This window comes from Balearica regulorum, chromosome 3 (genome assembly GCF_011004875.1).
Source record: "Balearica regulorum gibbericeps isolate bBalReg1 chromosome 3, bBalReg1.pri, whole genome shotgun sequence".
Lineage (NCBI taxonomy): Eukaryota > Metazoa > Chordata > Aves > Gruiformes > Gruidae > Balearica > Balearica regulorum.
The window spans coordinates 14,198,739-14,219,899 of NC_046186.1; the positions used below are offsets into that span (position 1 = coordinate 14,198,739).

The 21,161-nt window shown below is 36.8% G+C and overlaps 1 protein-coding gene across 5 annotated transcripts in view; it reads left to right on the forward strand.

Annotated features, from left to right (window-relative positions):
* NBAS (NBAS subunit of NRZ tethering complex) overlaps window positions 1–21,161 on the forward strand; it is a 179,588-nt gene that overhangs the window by 94,310 nt on the left and 64,117 nt on the right. For all 5 annotated transcript variants that reach the window (XM_075750595.1, XM_075750598.1, XM_075750596.1 and 2 more), the window contains 2 exons: window positions 12,814–13,043; window positions 19,158–19,268. In XM_075750595.1, coding sequence (XP_075606710.1) covers window positions 12,814–13,043; window positions 19,158–19,268 — 341 coding nt within the window. The remainder of the gene's footprint in view (window positions 1–12,813; window positions 13,044–19,157; window positions 19,269–21,161) is intronic.

The window sequence follows — 21,161 nt, forward strand, 5'->3', positions numbered from 1 at the left end:
CCAGATAAAGGTCTGTAAGGATTATGCCAGATAGAAGAAGAGAACAAAATTTCCAGAAATGCACCGGCTGTGGAAAGAATTGGTGTGAGGAGACTCATTTCCATTTGAGAAGCTATCGTTATTTTTGGTTTAGGTCTGTACAGGGCCTGGCAGGGATGGGATTAACTTTCTTCATAGCAGCTCCTGTGGTGCTGTGCTTTGCATTTGTGGCTAGAGGTGTTGGTAACACAACCGTGTTTTGGCCGCTGCTGAACCTTGCCTGCACTGCCACTCTGATTCACTGCTCACTACTACCCAGTCTTGATGGATGAGAAGAAAAGCAGTACAGCTGAAGCTAGAAATTTACTGGATAATTTTTGCTGTTAACAGCTGATCTCCTCATTTGTCCTGTCCTGGTGATCTGATAAGTGATCAGATTAAATATATCTGGGGGATTGTTTACTCAAGGAATGAAAAAGTTTAATTACCCTAAGGTTAATTAATATGTTATATTCCTGTCCTCATGCTAATAATCTAATGCTGAAATGTTTCCATGGTTTTGGAGAGGAGTATTTTACTGAACTTAGCTGTGGGACAAACTTTTTCTTGGAGCATCAAGCAACAGCTCTAAGGAACACTGCGAAGTTGCAGAGGGGAATGGGAATTTTGCATTTAATAGCAGATAAGGAAAGTTGCTGTTAGTAGAAAATTCTTAGGTATTTATTTTATTCCCTTACCTGTTACTTTTATTCAATAAAATGAATGTGATTCCTGTCCTTTTGTACATTGCAACTGGCAACATGTTGAAACAGTAACCTTAGAGATTCTTCTTAATCATGCTTTTGATGCAGCGTAGAGTTGATGGAGAAGTTGTTCCACAACTCTCACTTGTTCCACAACTCTCACTTGTTCCACAACTCTCACTTGTTCCACAAGTTCCACAGAGTTAAGTAGCCTGATATAACTGGCTTTTGGGAACGGATGCATTTATACAGTGAATTTGTGCTCTATACACTTAAACTGCTTCCTTTTCTGTTGCTTGCTGCTTGGGGAAGCCTCTATCAATCTCTCTGTTAGAGGCAGAATTAGGTCTGCTTTCATCTCACATAAATTCACTGTCTACAAAGTAGGGTGTTTTTCTGGTTTTGTTTTTGGTTTTTCTCTCTGTTTGTATCACAACTGTTGTGTATTTTAGTTCCTGTGGTGTTTCTCTTTATTCCTGTCATTGTTAGACCATTGTTTCTATCTATTCACATTTTCATTTGCAGGACTGTATTTAGGCTTTCTCCACTGCCCTCACCACAATGGCATCTATAGACTTTTAAAGTGTATTAACTGGCTGTGACAAATGTCATGTGTGTCTTACTGTCTCTCATCTCCTTTCCCATAGGAGAAAAACAGCATGTGGAACAGTTTTTAAATTGTTACATGCTGATATGTGTTTATCTTCTCTTGACCTTGCTTTCATTAATGCAGAAAAAGAGTGCTTTGAACTTGGGACTGATTATGTAGAAGTTTGCGTTGGTCTTTCGGGAGTTCGTTCTGCAGGCTTGACCTGGCTTCAAAGGCAGTTCTGTTGCTTATTTGTATAAAGTTGACCTTAATTATAAATACAGTTATATTAAGTCAGAGAAGCAGAACTCCCAGCCATGGTCCTTCTGGTACAACTTTAGGTAATATTCCAAATGTAGGATGTTGAAAATAAAGACTTCATTTGAACTGGAAATAAATACTGTGTAAGAAGTCTGTATATGGGAGGAGGGAGAGAGGCAGATCTTATGGGCTACCAGATGTATTACTCATGTTGTATGAGGTCTAATGGCTTTAACCTTATTACGTGGCACTGTAGTGCAGCTAGAAGTTAAGTCTATACAAATGAGGTAATCTCTCATTGGAAATCAGATGCTCATTAAATGGTTGCCTGTTGGTTTGTGTTTAATAATAATATCCTGTCATGAACTTAACTCATGAGAAATAATATATACATTTTTAATCTCAAATTGGATTTGTGTACATGAAGTTTTACTGGAGTCTATTAACATTGACTGCAGTACTGACAAACTGTGTCAGACAGTCTTGTTTCATTCTGTCTCAACATTCAACTTTTTATCTGTAAGCTCAATGGCTAGCACTAAGTCTGTTGTAGATGGTAAAATGGTAGTGCTCTTTATTGTGGGCTTATGGTGGACTTAACATATGACCTTCTTCACTTTTATTACTCTCTTGAATTCTGATTCAAGCTATTGGCTCCTCTTTGACTTTTCTTTCTGTTCAGTTAGTGATACTGAAAACTAGCAAATTTCCTTTGGCAGTGTAATTTCTCCCCTTTGTTTCATTATTTGAGTTTTCTGTTATATGTTCTGCATCAAATTCAAGTTTCTTTGCTGGTCTTTAGGTTGCTCCACTTCCTTTTCATTCTGCTGTTCATGCCTAGCGCTTATCTTTTTGTATACAAGGCTACTTGCTTGTACATGTTCAGATACTTATTAATACTTGGGGGGCATATCTACCTCGTTTGGTATACACTTCTAAGTCCAGTGTGTATCTGATCGTTCCAAAAGCAAAACTGGGAAAGATGAGAGTATAAGTCCTTGAATCTACACTGTACTATTCTCTGTCCCATTGACCTTCCTGCATGTGTGTGGAGTCCGTGATGGAGTAGAGAAACAGGGAGAGGAGAGGGCAGTGGGGGAAGGCACCATGAATGAGACATTGACTGGCAGACTAAGAACTGATCTTGGTAGAAGTTTTCTTTGTTTATTTTTCTTTCTTTTTTTTTTTAATACTAAAGTAGGCCAAACACTATAGTCTTGATATGTAGCATGACATTTGAATAATTCAAAGAGCTTATTATCATCAGAAAACTTAAATATTTATTGCTCATCCCTTCTTCAGGTCATTGATAAGAGATTCTGAATAAAAGTGGTCTCAAAACCTGCCCCTGGAGGACTTGCTGCTGGCTCTTCCCCTATCTGAAAAGCAATCGCTAAGCTTTCACCAGGTTTCACTTCATAAAAAGACCTTTCTTCCAGTCCCTTGGCAACTTTAAGTTTCTTGACTGGACTTTGATGAGGAAACTTGTCAAGGAATTTTGGAAGATCTGTAAATATTTTGCCACAGAAATATTTGCATGTATCCAGTCAAGTAACTGTACAAATTAAAAGGATACTGTATTGTACTTACACTGTATCATATTGTAATGAAGTTTTACAGTAGGAGTGTATGCTTGTCCCAGTCTGTATATGACTATGCTGTGGCCATATAGATCAAGATTAAAGACATATTCTAAAATAATATACAATAATGTAATTTATTCAAAAAGAAAGCACAATGATTTTTTTTTTTTTTTAGAGAAAAGAGAGATAGACAGAAGGTTAGGATAATTACCTAAACTCTGACATTATTTACTGAGAGTAATGCTGACTGCAAATGGGAAATGAATTGTACTATGAATTTAGTAGGCACTTCACTCAAAATTATGCATTAATTTTCTGTTTTCAGAGGTGTTCTTTCAGTTGACATTTTAACCTTTTATACATCATGTGTTAGTTCCACTAAACCAGCTGTCAGGTGAAATGATGAGATGAGATTTTTCCACCTAAACCTGACTTGTCAATATCTTACTCAATAAGAAAGAGTCTGTAAGAGAAACAAGATAGAAAAGAAACTATGGAAACGTTTTCTCTTGGGACAAATTACTCCTCACTCCTGCTGGAATAGCTGATTGAAAACAAAGTAAAAAAGCATTTAAAACAGAGCACTAGAGTAATTTGTTCAACTCTACAGGCACAAGTCATTTAACATAACTGTAGAAATAACAGCCTGGACAACTTTTCAAATTAGTTTTATGTTTTATTAGTTAACAGAATCCTCTTGCATTATTTTTTTTTTCCTGCAGCAGTACTAGCTACTGTATTGGAAACTATGTTGATTTAAATAATACCTGATGGTTTTGTTTGGGCTTGAAGTCACTTAGTTGTCATTGTTTCTACTCCTGCTGGCTATTAAAGGATCATTTGTTACTTTTGTAACCAAGTTTCATCTGTTAGGAATTTACCTTAAAATATCTTCAGTAAAAATTGAAGGCAATTTCTAGACTAACATGCAGATATTAATATTCAATAGTCTCTAAATACTGCAGATATCTCGGCTGACTATATGATTTAATTTTGTGATGGATGGCTGTTTGACCTTAAAACTAAATGTATAGATGAAATCAAATTCAGATTTTTTTAACTGCATTTTCTTCCCAGTTTTGAGTATTCTGATAATTCTAGCCAGTGATTGTGGTGCCTCAGCAAATAGAGTTAAAAAAAAAATCCCTCAGAACATGGTTTTCTATAATAGATGCTGTACACTGTTTAGCTCAATTCTAATACCATCTTTAGTGTAATTTTTGAAGCAGAAATAAAAACATCAGGTAACATTGTTTTAAGGTTGTGTGCTAGCAACATCTGATGCATAATTCAAAACTAACAGCTTAACTCTCAATCCTTATTCAATCTCTTCTGGAGGTTTTGTTGGGAGAAAATATTCCCGGGATTCCACTTATATCATATCTTTAATCATACCAGCATCTTTGGCAACCATTTGTCCTTATACAGTTCAGTTAGTTTCCAACATAATGATCTGGAAGTCGCAGTGGCGTATGCTGTCTTCCTATTCCAAGTGTTTCAATTCTAAATCATTACGTTTCAGCATTGCTTATTCAAAAGACATAACATTCTATTAATAACAAACCAAAAAACCACAACCAAAAACTGCAGCACAAAGAGATGATTTGTTCTTTTTTAGACTCCAGTTTTGAAAGATTATGATTTTCCAGCCTTTTGTAGATTTTTGTATTCCCAACATATTTCTGTTCATGAAGCAACAAAGCATGTTTGCATGAAAAGTCATTTATGATCATTATGTTCGCAGTTTGAATTGTTATCATAGGTCCTTCTTGCCTGATAGTGAAAAAAAGCAGGACTTTGGAATTCAAATTAATTTGTTCATTGAAATTGCGAATGCTTATTTACAAACTTTTTACCTGTGTTTTTGTGTTCCTCGTGTAATTCACCAACTTCTATTTTGGCAGGGTTTTTTGTCATGAATTAGTTTATTCTAAACTCGCTGCAAATGTGCACGTTTGCTTTTCACTCATTTCCCCGGGAATTCAAATAACCCCTTTAAGTTAGTACTAGCCTTAAACCTCTGAAGCAGGCTAGGACTGTGAAGCCCTCAGTCACTCATGTAATCTGCATTTTTTATAACAAGTTATAAGTTGTGTCTGTGTAAGTTTGGGAGTGTTTTAAACTTGGCCACTTTAAGTGAGAGCTAATGGTCCTGCGTTTTAAACTGTAATGCAAGAGCATTTGTTTTATACAGCCACTCATCTGGAATGAAATTTTAAATATCCAGACTCAGTTCTTGGAAAAAAGAGAAGTCTGGATGAAATCTGTGGTGAAGGTGAGAAGGGAAGCGAGGGAATTGGAGTCCATGGCTGCATTCCTGGGTCTACAAAATCCAGATCTACATTTCTGAGTACAGTATGAAATTGCTTGTTTACATCACCCATGTACACTGCTGTGTTGACAAACATTTTTTAAGAGTATGTACAGACTTTAAAATCATCATACTGTAATGTCTCAGGTATATTTAACTATCTTACAAAAACTTCTGATGGATCATTTCAGATTATAAATCTGAAATAGAAAATTATTTTAATATTGTCGGAATGTCTAAGACCTACCTATAGGCTTGATAATTCAGGATTTATTGCTCAGCTCATCTCTATTAGATTTTTTTGTTAGTTTGTGCAACTTTATTCTGATGCATCTTGTAGCTTCTAAAAGGTATTCTAGTACATATCCTTGTATGTTGACTTGGTGTGGTTTCGCTGGTGGGTGATGGGATTTGCTGCTTCCTGTATCCATTTAAAAAACGGTTGTGGAAGCTGATCCTGAACAAATGAGTGTTGTCACCCAACGATACACATAGCCACAGCAGTGGGAGGACAAAGAAAGTTGAGGTGTCTGTGCACTTGAGTGATGTGAGAGTACAGGTTTTATTTCTGAGATGCTCTGGTCTTCCATCTCAGCCATACACTTTATCTTTTGCTTTGAGCAAATCAAATGTGAGACAGCTGCGATCTGCAAGGTAGTCCACCCAAATTCATGTGGTGCTGTGTCTAAGTCAATGTACTCTTGACTCACAGTGTGACAACAGACTCAGTTGAGGACAAGTGTCATTGATTTAATTAATGAAAAGCTGTCCTATGGAGGGATGGATTTTACTTCTTGAGTGAACTATTTCTTTCCTGTAAATCTTTTTTCCCATTTTGGTATGTGAGGAAAAGTGTTGTCTGTGTGTGCTTTGCTTCATTCTTTTGTTCTTTTTCCCTTGCCTCCCCCTCGATCAAATTTATAGCACATTGAATCTCTTGCTACAGGGATTGTGGCAGTTCCTACAAGGACTAGGGAGACGTCTCCTCTTCTCCCTGAAATGTAAGTGCTTTCCAGAGGTGTAGTTTGGTTCCCTTAGAAGTGCTGGAGATGGGCAACAACTAGAGGCAGGATAGTGATCAAAGTGCAACTGTTTCTGCAGCAGGAATTTTACACCCTGCTCCCTGGTGTCTCTTGCTTTGCTCATGTGCTGTCATCTCCTACTTGTGCTAACCATTAGAGTTTTGCTTGGTGTGTGTTTTCCTGTATAGCATGATCTCTTTCTTAGGATGACTTAACATGGTTTAGAACAAATCATAGAATGGCCTTAGTTGGAAGGGACCTAAAAGATCATTCAAACCCCCCCTGCCATGGGCCGGGACACCCTCCACTAGACCAGGTTGCCTAAAGCCCCATCCAACCTGGCCTTGAACACTTCCAGGGATGGGGCATCCATCCTCTGGGCAACCTGTTCCAGTGTCTCATCACCCTCACAGTGAGGAATTTCTTCCTAATATGTAATCTAAATCTACCCTCTTTCAATTTAAGGCCAGTGCCCCTTGTCCTGTCACTACTTGCCCTTTTGTAAACAGTCCCTCACCATCTTTCCTGTAGGCCCCTTCAGGTACTGGAAGGCCGCAATTAGATCTACCCAGAGCCTTCTCTTCTCCAGGCAGAACAACTCCAACTCTCTCAGCCTGTCCTCACAGGAGAGGTGCTCCAGCCCTCTGATCATCTTCGTGACCCTCCTCTGGACTCATTCCAACAGCTCCCTGTACTTCTTATGTTGGGGACCCCAGAGGTGAACACAGTGCTGCAGGTGGGATCTCAGAGCAGAGTAGAGGAGGAGAGTCACCCCTCTTCTGCTCCTCATGCTTCTTTTGATGCAGCCCAGGATACAGTTGGCTTTCTGGGCTGCATCTGGTGTTACAAGGATCAGGGCACAACTTACCATGTCCTCTGCCTTCCCATTCTGATTTCTGTGGCTCACTGCAGTTGCAGCTTTTGACCATTACCAAAGGATTACAGTTCAAAATGTGATGGAAATGTTTTGCAACTTCAATCCAGAAAGGTCCACAACATCAGTTATGTATTTGGGGTGATTATGAGCAGATTAACCTCAACGATCTAAGCATCTTTTCTCATCAGTGCTCCTAGTCATTTTTTACAGTCTGAAGATCATTTACATAAAACAAAACAAAAAACACCCAATCCCAAACCCCTCAAACAAAAGAATAATATTCCTTTTTAGAACAATTGGAAAGATTTTTGGTCTTAAAAGAAGTAAACAAGCTAAATAGCCTTACAAGAATATAATATTATCTCGGTGACGCAGGAGAAGAACAGGAGAAAAACTGACTCAGATAGTTTTTGGGTTTTTTTTCCCTGATTATGTATGGCTGAATTAAACAATTTGATTCTATTATTTTAGGGATCAGTGTGAAGAAATTCCAAGATCAAAACATCTTATCTCTTTTTAAAACCAGTTTTGCTTTTATAATATCACAGTGATGTACAGATTCTGAAGGGCTTCACTGGTGTGACTCCCAGAGGATGGTCAAAAAGAAATACTGCTTTGAAACTTCTAGTCAGGTGGACCCTGATCCGCACCTGAGGCTTAAATGGTAATGGCTGGTGGTGCAATATTGATAATAACTTGTCCTGATCTGTTCTAGGTAAACCACATCTAATAGCATGAAATTAAATTAACTTTATGCTGAACTGATGGATGCTTTTGTCCGTTTCCTCCTCGTTTCCTCCTCGTTTCCCCTTAATTCCCAAGCAAATCCTATGCCAGATCATTTCACTATTGCCAAGACAACACCGTTACAGCACAAAACAGTGCTACTCTAGTAGATAAGTAAAATACATTGATGAGTAGTTCACAAGGGATTTCCCTTGGCAATGATCGGGAGGCTCATGGGTTGAGGGTGATCACATGTGGTTTCTCTGGAAGCTTACCCTGTGTTTGCTGCTGTGTTCATATGTAAAATACCCTTCTTGAATGATTAGGGGGAGGAAGCCAAGTTTGAAGTAGTACTGGAGGAGATTTATCTGGCAAAGCAGAGAGTTGGACACCTAGGCACAATTTCTAAGTATCTGAAAGACTCTAAAATGCCAACAGAGATAATAGTTTAGTAGCAGTTTGGGGTTTTTCATGGGGTTTTTTTGACAGATAACATTAGAAGAGAATGAGTTGAATATGACTTCTTATCGGTCTTACCTGTCGAAGTTTGTATTTACATAAATTGCTGTAGAGATTTATTTTGTGGGGGTTTTTTTGGTTTGCGGGTTTTTTGTTGGGTGGTGTTTTTTTTTTTTAAGTGCTTGTTAAAATTTTAATAAAGTCAAAGAATTTGTAAACCCTATGAATGCTGAAGTAAGAGTCAGCCTTTACTGATTTTTCTAATTTTCTTCATGGCCAGCTACTATTACGAGCTAGTTATTATGGTCTTTTCAATTAAAAACTCTTAAGACTTTTTTGAATATTGGCTATAATGATCTTTCTTATTAGTGTTTGTTAGAACAAGCATCATGTCGAATTAAACTAGGTATTTAATGGGTATAGAAATGTTTGTGCTTATCTTTTAAAGAACATTATTAAAATGAAGATGTTAAAGAATGTGTACTTAAAATTATAAAATACAACTTCTATGCACCTTGATACTGAACATGTTAGCTTTTTATATTTTTTTCATTGAGCTTGTGTTGAACACCTAATAATTACTACTGAGGTAGCACTGTTATTTAAGAAAACATTTTAAATCTATAGAAGGATGACGAATCTGAGAGAAGGAAAACTGTATGTCATTCCAGTAAATGAGTTTTGCAAACATATATCCGTTAATTTACCAGCTATTAGATCTCATACTTCTGTCTCCCAGATTGAAGATTTTGATGCACTTTTTTGCCTTATGTATGTATGGATTTACATACTTGGGTATTCATACAAGGTATGATTCTGTTATTATCATAGAATCATAGAATGGTTGGGTTGGAAGGGACCTTAAAGATAATCTCATTCCAACCCCCCTGCTGTGGGCAGGAACACCCTCCACTAAACCATGTTGCCCAAAGCCCCATCCAACAACCTGGGAGAAGGACTTGGGGGTATTGATTGATGAGAAGCTCAACATGAGCCGGCAGTGTGCACCTGCAGCCCAGAAAGCCAACCGTGTCCTGGGCTGCATGAAAAGAGGTGTGACCAGCAGGTCGAGGGAGGTGATCCTGCCCCTCTACTCCGCTCTCGTGAGACCCCACCTGCAGTACTGCATCCAGCTCTGGGGGCCCCAGTACAGGAGAGACATGGAGCTGTTGGAGAGAGTCCAGAGGAGGGCCACAAAGCTGATCAGAGGGCTGGAGCACCTCTCCTATAAGGACAGGTTGAGAGAGTTGGGGTTGTTCAGCCTGAAGAAGAGAAGGCTCCAGGGAGATCTAATTGCAGCCTTCCAGTACCTGAAGGGGCCTACAGGAAAGCTGGTGAGGGACTGTTTATCAGGGAGTGTAGTGACAGGACAAGGGGGAATGGCCTTAAGCTGAAGGAGGGTCGATTTAGACTGGATATTAGGAAGAAATTCTTCACTGTGAGGGTGGTGAGGCACTGAAACAGGTTGCCCAGAGAAGCTGTGGATGCCCCATCCCTGGAAGTGTTCAAGGCCAGGTTGGATGAGGCTTTGGGCAACCTGGTCTAGTGGAGGGTGTCCCTGCCCATGGCAGGGGGGTTGGAACTAGATGATCTTTGAGGTCCCTTCCAACCCAAACCATTCTATGGTTCTGTGGTATTATTTGTTGTGGTACTACTGTATCTATCACACAGTGGTCCTTGGTCCAGGGGTTTTTTATTTATTTTTATTATAACTTAGTAGTGATACAAGAGGTAGAAGAGGTTCAGATAAGAAAAACAGTGAAACAATACTGACCAATTTGATATGAGAGCAGTCCTGACAGAGCCGCACACTTACTATTTCTTCTTAGTAAGTAGCATTTGGCAAAAGTATTAGCAGGAAAATGATTAAGCTGATTAGATAGCTTTAAGGTGTTCCTTTGAAGCATAAACAGGCAGCATTGAAAATTGCACAGAGTCTTTTAGGGAAATGTAACAAATGTGGGGAATAAAGGTTGGCACTAGTGATAGATGTCATTTGAGAGGGTGACAGTTTGGTCAGAATACTATGATTGGAAATAAAGTGTCAGATTATTCTTTTAAAAAAAATTTTCACATTTAAAGATGATTGTCCAATGTGTTGAAGACAACAGTGGACCAAAAATAAAATGGTTTTAATCTTAATGTCTTAGTAAATAATATTATTTTAAGCTATTGTTGTAAGTTCTCAAATTTAGTTCTGCCTCACAGTGAAAAATTATGTGCTATTCAGGAAACTTATTAAAAATGTTATATTTTCATCTTCAGAAGTCATTTTTTGAGGAAGAGTTCTGGTGGATTTGTTTGAAGATACTTTCAAGATTGTCTTTGTGTACTTTATGAACAACAGTGAGCTGTGCATGGAAGAAGAATGCTGACATTGGATTCTGCTCTTCTTAATGGAGAGAGGGGAAACCTAGCAAAAGAGAGCAAATTTACTCTCATAGGTTGTCAGAGAGACCTCCCTTTCTCAGTGAACTGTACAGAGCATTTAGGCAATTATGTTAAACAAGTTTCTTCATCTTGCTCTGACTTTCCCTGTCTCTATGCTCTGTTTTCTAGTGTATCACCTAAAATGAGATACCAGGGTACATAATAAGGAGTGGATTGGTTTCCAGCTGATATAATTGTGTTGTAGAGGCACTGCTCTGCTTGCCTATCTCTTCTCTGAGGTTTTATTATTCTGTTGCCAATCTCCTAAGCAACCTTGAAAGAGCTACTGATGTTGTTTATAAAATCAATGAGTTTCCAATGTTTAGAGGGCTTCAGAAAAATGTCATGTGGAGAGGAAAAAGGATGCCCTGTAGCATTTAATGACTTGGTGAGCAGCCTGTCTGCCAGGAATTGAAGAGAGGAAAAAAAAAAAAAGAAAAAAAGAAATAATAAATTTAGAATGACCAGCAAATCATAGAAATATTCAGGCATGCCTCAAGGTTCAAACAGTTGGTGCATGTTTTACCCTACTGTGCACACTAGTTAATGTTCGTAAGTTTAGCTTCTTATTTAGCAGAATCATTCTGTAATAAAAAGAAAGTGTATTTGTCCAATAAACTCAATGTTTTTGAGATCACAGCAGTTAAATCAGCTGTTTGTTTTAGAAAATATTTCAGCTACAGTTGGTATCCTCAGGTATTTCTGGTGACTCGTTTGGCAGCTTCCTTATGGCATTGTGCTGCTCATGGCCCTGTTTTTCTTGGAAGAAAGAGGTCAAGATACTGAATGTGCTGAGTGATTACATGTAGTGCACACAGCTGTGTTCAAGTGGAGGTGCCTACCTATAGCCACTGCTTAGATCTTGAGATAAATGGGAACTCTCTGCAGTACATGCATTCCTTTTTCATTTCAAACATGCAGACTGTATTTGTTTCATATTCAAAGTTATTGCTTTGCTATGTGGGTTTTTGACTACAGAAGTTAGTGGGTGATTAAATTTGCACTTGATGCATAATTTCTAATGCAGAAAAAATAAATTTTATTTGTGATGAAGGTATTTTGAAAACAAAGGTTGTCTTAGTCCATGGATGATCAATATTTAATTATTTGAACGTTTCAGGGTGTAGGCAATGCCTTGTGTGTAATTTGCAGATCCTGCAATACTTCTCATTCTTTGAAAGTATCAGTGCTTGACACTTAAAATGCTGAGCTATTTCTTTTATCAATTCTGTGTAATAGAAGTGTATCAGAAATTAAGTAACAAAAAAAAAAGTTTGCAATATTGTTTCCATTCTTATTTTTGAGAGAGATTCTGTGGTTTAGAGTAAACTTAATTGTAGTGTTTGTAATTGAGGAGAGATTTGGTAAGTTTGCTTTGATTTTTTTTGAAGTGTTTTACCAATCAGTTGCCTAGTTCAACATTAATAAGAATGAGGGGTTTAAAAACAAATAAATCCAGTCATAGTGAAGTAGTTGTCACTATTAATTTGGTTAGGTAAGTTTGTTTTAATTTTTGTGGCATAATATTCCAAAAGGATAAATTTTTAACATCATAGCATATAGCCCTTACAGAAAATTTGGAATTCTGTTGTACTTAAAACGTCTCAGAAATGGAAACAAATGTTTCAGTTCTGAACACACGGATCAATCATAAAATGATATATTTAATGCTCTCAGTCATATGCTCTGATTCGGCTGGTCCTGTGTGGAGCCAGGAGTTGGACTCGATGATCCTTATGGGTCCCTTCCAACTCAGGATATTCTGTGATTCTATGATATTTTTTGCAGAAATTTACAGGGCTATTTTTAGTTTGTTGTCAATTATTTTGACAGGCTGATCCAAAAGAGTTGATTCAGATGGTCACAAAGCATGTTACTCAGTATGGCTCTACAGACTGGCCTGAAGAAATCGCAACTTTGATAAATCAGCTGCATTACTACAATGAACGACTACTGGATTTCACTCAAGCTCAGATTCTGCAAGGACTTGGCAAAGGAGTGGATGTGCAGAGGTTTACAGCAGATGCACAGTACAAGAGAGAAACAATACTAGGATTGGCAGAGTAAGTAATGTCTATTTATGTATATTTTCTTTGTTTTAATATGGAATTACTTTAAGCTTTAAATCAGGAAAGTAAATTGGAAGAAGTGCTGACCTTTAGAAGGGAGAAGTTACCAGTTGCTTTAGCTATTTACACTGTAATGCTGCTACAGTTGGAGCCTTTTCTATTGAACTATATTCCACTTAAATGAAATGTTGCCCAAATAAATGGATCAATAACTTTTAATGGAAACTATAACTCTTTGTTTATTAACTGCTAATATTAATCAGGGAATGAAATCCCAGCATAGGTGGAGGTCTGATTTCTTACTATCATCTCCTGCAAACCTGCCCTAGCAATCTATTAGGGTATGCCCACACATCAAAGTTTGTAATGAACTATAGCTTAAAAAAAAAAAAAAAAAGTTAATGACCTGTATTTTCTTTTTAATAATTTAGTTAAAGCTACTGTATATTACAATATTTTTGCCTGTAGTCATTTGAAACTACTGAAGCCTTCACTGCGTGTGTTCTGATATTTAGAATGCTTTTGTCTCACCTTTCAGTTGTCTGGAATAGGAAAAAAGGAAAGAGGTAGAATAGTACTGCCTTTTCATTTTAAAAATACCTTTAATTAACATCTGCAAGCAGGTACTTTAGGCTGTGAACAAGTCATGAATATACTTGACTCTATCTGTTTTGAAGACAGAGTTGAATAGCTGCTAGACTGTCAAAGGAAGAGTTTGTGCAATAAGCTTTCAATATCATTTTAAACTTAATTTTAAACTACTCCATGCATAAAGCTTTTGAAGAGCATGGTGATTTGTTTAGAGTTTTCCACCTACATAGCTACTTATAGCTACAATTCCAATAAAAAATTGTTAGTAAAAAAACATTGCTAAAAAATGCTGAATAAGAATAGTAGTATAACCTCAGGTTTTGAACACTAAGCTGTTGCTTTGCATCTATAAAATGTATACCTGCATAGGTTTTTGGCACTGCATTCATAAAAATAGCTTGTAAGCATCTTTTAACGTTTCCATTTGAGTTACTTGCTTTTTATATATTGTTTACTGAGCGCATATCGTATCAGTAGTATGTCACTAGGTTACATCTTGATGATTATCTACAGTAACTTCAATACAAAAATCCGTCTGTTATTACCGCTATTTATTTTGGATACAGCACGCTTGCTTACATTCTCATCCAAGAGTTCTTTAGGTACTGTCTTATTGTAAAAATAAAGTAAATATGAAGAGAAAGTTCCTTACAATAAGTAGAGATTGCAACCCAATCTGAAAGGGTTAGTAAGGCTTCATACATAGCATGTGGATGAAAGTGGTAGTTCCGTATTAGGCAGTTGCAAAGATCTAACTAATTACTTGCTCAGCTTGCAGCTTTCTTGCTTTAATCTTCTCATTTGACTCTTAATCTGTATTTGCTAATGAAAACAATGTGCAAATTCAATATAATTGTGTAGCATATTTTTTCTTATTTTTGAATTAAGTGCCTCATGTTTTTAATCTTCTATGAAGTGCTGTTTGCAGGAACAACACCTGGAAGAGATGGTATCTTTTTTACAGAACAGCTTTGTACTAGAATGAGCAATTTGCTAGAACTACTTAACAAATAGCTGTCAATTTTATCTTCCTTATTTGCTGTATTGTCATTAGAGCTTATTATGCATTATTTATCAAGTACTTAAAGATCTTGGTGCCTCACAGACTTAATCAAGGTTAGTTCTCAAGCACTTAACAGTTTCTTTGGGTAAAATAGAGCCAGAACGTATCTGGAAAGGAATTAGGGAAAGTAGAGCAAGACTGAATGGGAATTCTTGAGTAATCAGGTGAAGTCCCATATAGCTTCAGGCCAACTCTGGTGTATAAGGTTTCTAAGTTATTCTTTTACTTGAGGCCAGCTTTTGAGTGGCTTTTTTTTTTTTATTCACTTGCTCTGAGGTCTTCAGCCCTTCACTGCTTCTCTTAAAATGTTGAAATCAAAAGTTGGTTTTAATGATTTAATACTAATTTCTTCCTTGTCTACATCACTGATCTGGAATACTTAGTTTAGATTTTTAGAAAAATTGTGCAATTATCAAGTAATCTGAATTTCATAACTTAGCTTGTGCTTATTGGGTTCTTGGAATGATTTTGCTGCATATGAACTAGGTCCTTTTCCAGAAGACTAAACCAGTAGGTCCTGTATAAAACCACTTTGAATGTACTTCGGCTCTTATTAGTGACATTATTTTGTGAAACACTGTGTGTGCATTTGCTGTTCTTTTCTGCTGCGTTGGCAGTGTAGACACAGCCTTTTCTCCCTGATGCATTGCTGCTGCAGAACTTAACAAACAGCTGTAGCCTTCCATCTCGTTTCCCTGCTTCAAAGATGAGGTGAAACTAAGACTCTTGGCTTAGATCTTCATTTCACTTCTCCAAGTTGGATTTTTTTTTTATTTTTTATTTAAATATTTTTTGAGGATGAGTGACTTGAAAAGTGGATCTCATTTTCCTTTATTATGATTTAATCCAGTGGTGGTCCTAATGCTTTGTAGCTGATTGATGCCAGCAGAAACTGTTAAAGACAGTGATGATGAGGAAACACATACACATGTATGATATAACAGAGTTTTTGGAGAACAAGATAGAAAAAGCCACAGTTAGGGCTGGGCATGAAAAGGGGTGTATAAGAGAAAGTTAAAAGGTCCTTTACAAAGTAATGACCATTTTTTCAGCTTTTCATTGTGTGACAACTACTTGGTCTTGTCTTGTCAGTGTTATCTTGACAATGAATAGCTTGATACTGTTCTTCATTTATAAAATATCATTTCCTTAAACCTTCATTGCCTTACACTGCCACTGCACGCTGCTCTTAAGACAGAAAGGCAGGATTTTAGTGAGGTTTATAAAGTGCTGGGCAGAATGGATCCCACCAGTTCCAACATCCACTCCTTATTTGCATGATTGACAGAGTTACCGTGTAACTAAAGCATTTGTATCCTCTTCCTCTTTCACTGAATCTCGGAGTCACAGAATGGTTGAGATTGGAAGGGACCTCTGGAGATCATCTTGCCCAACCCCCCTGCTCAAAGCGGGGCCACCTAAAGCCACTTGTCAAGGTTCATGTCTAGGTGGCTTTTGAGTATCTCCAAGGTTGGAGACTCCAGAGCCTCCCTGGGCAACCTGTCCCAGTGTTCAGTCACCCTCATGGTGCAAAACTGTTTCCTGATGTTCAGATGGAACCTCACATGTTGCAGTTTGTGCCTGTTGCCTCTGGTCCTGTCACTGGGCACCACTGGAAAGAGCCTGGCTCCCTCCTGTTTCACCCTCCCTTCAGGTATTTATGTATGTTCATGAGCTCTCCCCTAAGCCTTCTCTTCTCCAGGCTGAACAGTCCCAGCTCTCTCATCCTTTCCTCATAGAAGAGATGTTCCATCCCTTAATCATCATTGTGGTCCTTCACTGGCTCTCTCCAGTAACTCCATGGTTCATTTTAGAACCACTCATTTCATTTCAGAAGTTGTTGTAGTATTTACTTTTTAAGCAGAGAGTTATTAGATCATTCCTAAAGATCATCTTTCCCTTCTGTCAAGATACTCTTTATCTGAATTGATGATACAAGGAAAGTAATATATTGTACTTTAATTAATGAAAGCATTGAGATCAGTGTTGAGTACTAGCCTGCAGAATACTGCCGTTAACCTCATCACCTCCAGTGTACCTTTTCCCAAATATCCTGTTATCCTCCCCTTAGCCGGTGGCATACTCACGGTGCGGTTCTTGCATCAATCTTCACCTTCACTTTAACTAGTAATCCCCTTATTGACAGTACATCAAACGATTTCTGGAAAACGCAAAGGAATGGAAGTTTAGATGTGTTGTGATTTGGCAACAGCTGTTGTGTATCCCTGGTTAAAAAAAGATCAGCTTTTATGTACTGAATGACAAACTGCACAAACTGTGGCTACTCATCTGGAATTTACAATGTAGTGTTGTCATGGTACTTCTCCTTAATGTCAAAAAATAGAATAGAGCATCTGCCTCTAAAGATTAGATGACTCTTACTGAGTACTTCTGAAAAAGTTTAGATCATCATCATCTTATACATCATTGCTGGCTGGGTTAAAAGCTGTTCTTCTGTTTGCATTGAAGTATTGAGTCTAGTTTCAAGAGGGTGGGTGCAGGAAGCCTTGCTGTGCTGGAAAATCAGGGGAAAGGTGCCGTGGCCATTGGAACAGAAGAGACAGGATAGCGTGGGGGTTTTTTTGTGCTTTTTTGTTTTGTTTTCTTTTACCACCTTCTTAAATATATTTCAGTAAATGCTTTTATTTGTATCAAAATCTATTTCTTTTTAATGCTTGTGTTCTGCCTCCTTTAATGTCCATGCATTTTATTCAGTTAAAGTGCCTAATATTTTCAGGGTTTGTTATTACTAAGACCTGTTTTATGTTGTTGCTTGTAGTTTGTGTGGGGTGTTTTTTTGTTGTTTTGGTTTGATTTTTTAAACTATTAGGGGCAAAGGCTATTCTGATAGCTGGTTGTGAAGCTTTTTCAGCATTATGTTCTTTCTTGGCATTTTGGTTTTCTTCTCTGTGTACTAGATTTTACTTTAATTCTGCAGTATCTGTAGCAACTGTCACAGTGGAATGTAATGATATGTTGGACTGAGCATCTAAAAATCAGAGTTAAGGTGTACGGATGTGTCAGCTGTTCACCAAGGGCGGAGACAAAATCATAGACTCCAGCAATAAGCTTGGTTTAGAATAGATCAAGATATGGTATAGATCTACGTTTGTAAATGACAAAAAAAGAACTAGGAGGATGTGGTTTCTCATCTGGAGGTGTGTGTTCTGCTTTCCCTTTATTGCCATACTTGGATCATGATGATAGTATAGAAAAGGTTGTTCTAAAGGTTATTGTTGCTTTGCTAAGTGTGTCCGTTGTTCCCCTGTCACCACCCCTCCAGTATTATAGAAAACAATGTAATGAGTCTAAGGGAGCTGTTAAGGTGTTAAACATAATATGCTTAGGTCGCTCAAGTTTATGGAGTAAACTCTTTTTAACATGAGTCTGTAAAAGAGCGATAATATAATTTTGTTAATATAATTTTATAAACTAATTTATTGACAGTTGCAATTGTATTTTGTAATAGTTCATGTTTTTCAAGACTTTTTTCCTTAGTTCTACATGACTTTTTAATTAAAGAATCTAAAACAACATGGTCGGCAATATTCACATTAAATACGTTTTTTTAAAAAAGTTGTTCGTGTCAGGTCTATTAGGATGAAATTATAAACAGATAGTATTTTTCTTGGAATTATTCTGAAAAAAAAGCCAAAAACCCAAACAAACCCAAACCAAAAAACAAAACCCCCAAAACCCAGCATCAGCCTTAATAGTTTTCTACTGTACCTGTACCAACATAAAACCAAAACTCATGTGTGTCTATTTGAGCCGTACTAGCTTCGGTGAATTAGTAAAAATCAATATGAAGCTAACTCCAGGCTTTTGTCACTTAACGTTTTCCATCTATTTTTTTCTGTTTAAGGGATATACAGTAACAGAAAACCAGCTTTTAGTATTCCTTGGACATTTACATAGCGGAGCTGGGCATTTTCACACTTTCTTTTAGTCTGCAAATACTAAAAGTGTTTCTGTCTGGGAACTTGTAGGAAGAGCTTTGAGGACTTACATACCAGTTGTGCTAAAACACTGTAGGTTTTGCAACTAAATCAAATAAATGCTAACTGCAACACATTACATCCTTTATCGCTTTGTAGTTGAAATGAAATGAAAACTGACGGGTTTGCTTTAGCTCAAAAGTTAAACAGAAATTGTCATTGAGAACCAAAGTGTATGTGGAGCAGGTGCCTGTCTTTACAATAAGTCTGTGGTTTGATTTTTTAAAATTTTTTTCTATTTTAAATTTTTTTTTCCCAAATGCAGCACTGATTATAGACAAATGCAGGAAGACACACTTTGTGGGTTTTTTATTTAACTGTGATTCTAGTTTCTTCATTTATGGGAAAAAAAAATTAAATTGCTACTTTTCTAATGTAAATATTCATTTTCGTAACATGTTTCTAGGGGCTTAGTGTTTCTCTTCCTTGTTTTCTTTCATGTTTCTCCTCTACAAGAACACTTGAAGAGAATGTCTACAAGATTGCTGTTTCTTTGGCTCAGCGATACAGTGTCCCACTTTGGGAAGTTTATATGACCCATCTGGAATTTTTGTTCACCGACAGTGGGTATGTTGTCTCCCCTGGAAATACACATAGGATTCTGTTACACAGAAACATGTGCTAACCTATGAGAAAATTGAAGTATATTGGGGGTAGAGTTTGGTTTGTGTTTTCATATTTCTTATGTTATGATTATTTGGGCATTTTTGTCTTTTCCATAGGATGCTTTTGTAATCAGCCATGAAAATAGGTGTTACTAGCAAGGATAAAAGTCCGTGTGTGTCTTACTGTTCTTTTAAGAATCCTAGGACTTTGTTTCAGTGTTTAGGTTTCCATGGCTTTGAATGCTTAGTGCGTTCTTCTGATAGCAAATTACCTTATAGTTATTTTTACAGTCCCTTGGAATAGGTCCTGAAGCTTGATAATTTTTTATTTTTTTAATTTTTTTAAAATAGTTTTGCTATTTATTGAGCTCTCTTCTACATAATAGCAAAGGAAGTAAATATATTTGAGTTTCCTATTCACATTATTCACCTGTTGATCTCAGTTCCAGGTTTTTATAGGAGCTTTTTTGGGTTTGTTTGTTTTGTTTAGTTTTTGTTTGGTTTTGTTTTGTTTTGTTTTTTCCCCAGTATTTCCTTGGAACTGTTTTGGCCTACAAGATTATGGTAGACCAGACCTGGCATTGGCGGGGGCGTGGAAGGAGGGATGGTTTACATTTCTATTCCAGAGTTTGTTCCAGGGCTCTTTTTTCTTTTTTCTTTTTTCTTTTTTCTTTTTTCTTTTTTCTTTTTTCTTTTTTCTTTTTTCTTTTTTCTTTTTTCTTTTTTCTTTTTTCTTTTTTCTTTTTGTTTAAACTTTGTCATCTTGTCAGTCAGACAAGTATTTTTTGCCCACTGAAAGATGAATAAACCCGTTCGATATAAAAACTAAGCTGCTTGCCTGAATAGTGCATTTGGATGACAGTGATGTAGAGCCCCCTGTGTAATACAGCAGATCTACTGTTCTGAGAGACATGATCAAATTAGTCTAGTTTGTTTCAAATTTTAAGTTGTGAAAGCAGCTTTAGCTTGCAGCAGTATTTGTACCTCTCTTAACATTAACTATTAATTAAAAAGCGTTAAAATGTTTTATAAAACATGAGGCATAAAAAAGCCAAGCCTGATAGATGTTGGTGCAAGATCTGAGAAGTTAAAATAACATTCTGAAATTTTCTTTGCTTCTCCAGAAAACAGAGAAGTCATACCCTCTAAATTTTGATGCTGCTAAATTATTTAGTGCTTTAAACAAAATAGACAGGGTATATACATGGCAACACTAGGGTGAATGTGAAAGAGCCAGCTGACTTCTCTGGGACTAGAATATTACCTAAGGTATTTTGCAACAGGTTTCTATCGTTTTCTTTGTTCTTGTCCTCTATGAGTTAGTATTCATAGAATTCTGAAACCACTGAAGTACAAAGTAACAACCTTTTCCCTAATGAAATTCAAAAAAGTCTTGAAAATTGATGTATAATAGCATAATATGCTGCTGTGCATGTTTTTTGTTGTATCATAATCTCATTTTAAAGTTGATTGACAGCATATGGCCATTACAGTATATTTTAGTCTTGGGATTACGGCATTAATAATGCATGCCTTGTTATGCATTCATTCTGAACTGAAAGAAGTTTATTCTAAGACTTAATCTCTTTAGCCAAATATGGAGTATTTCTATAAGCCAGTTTATGTAGGGAGAAGCTCAAAAGAAGTGCTTACATAGTTTGTATTAACTATTTCTTTGCTTGATGGCAGATAAACATCATATTTTTTTCTGTTATGCTGTGAATTTGAATCCGATTAAAATTGTTTGGAATTACTTTTTTAAAAAAATTCAACAGAAATTTAATTGTTTCTTTTGAAGAATCCAAACACATTTGATGACCAAAAATCTATAAAATGCATTTTATGATTTCAGCAA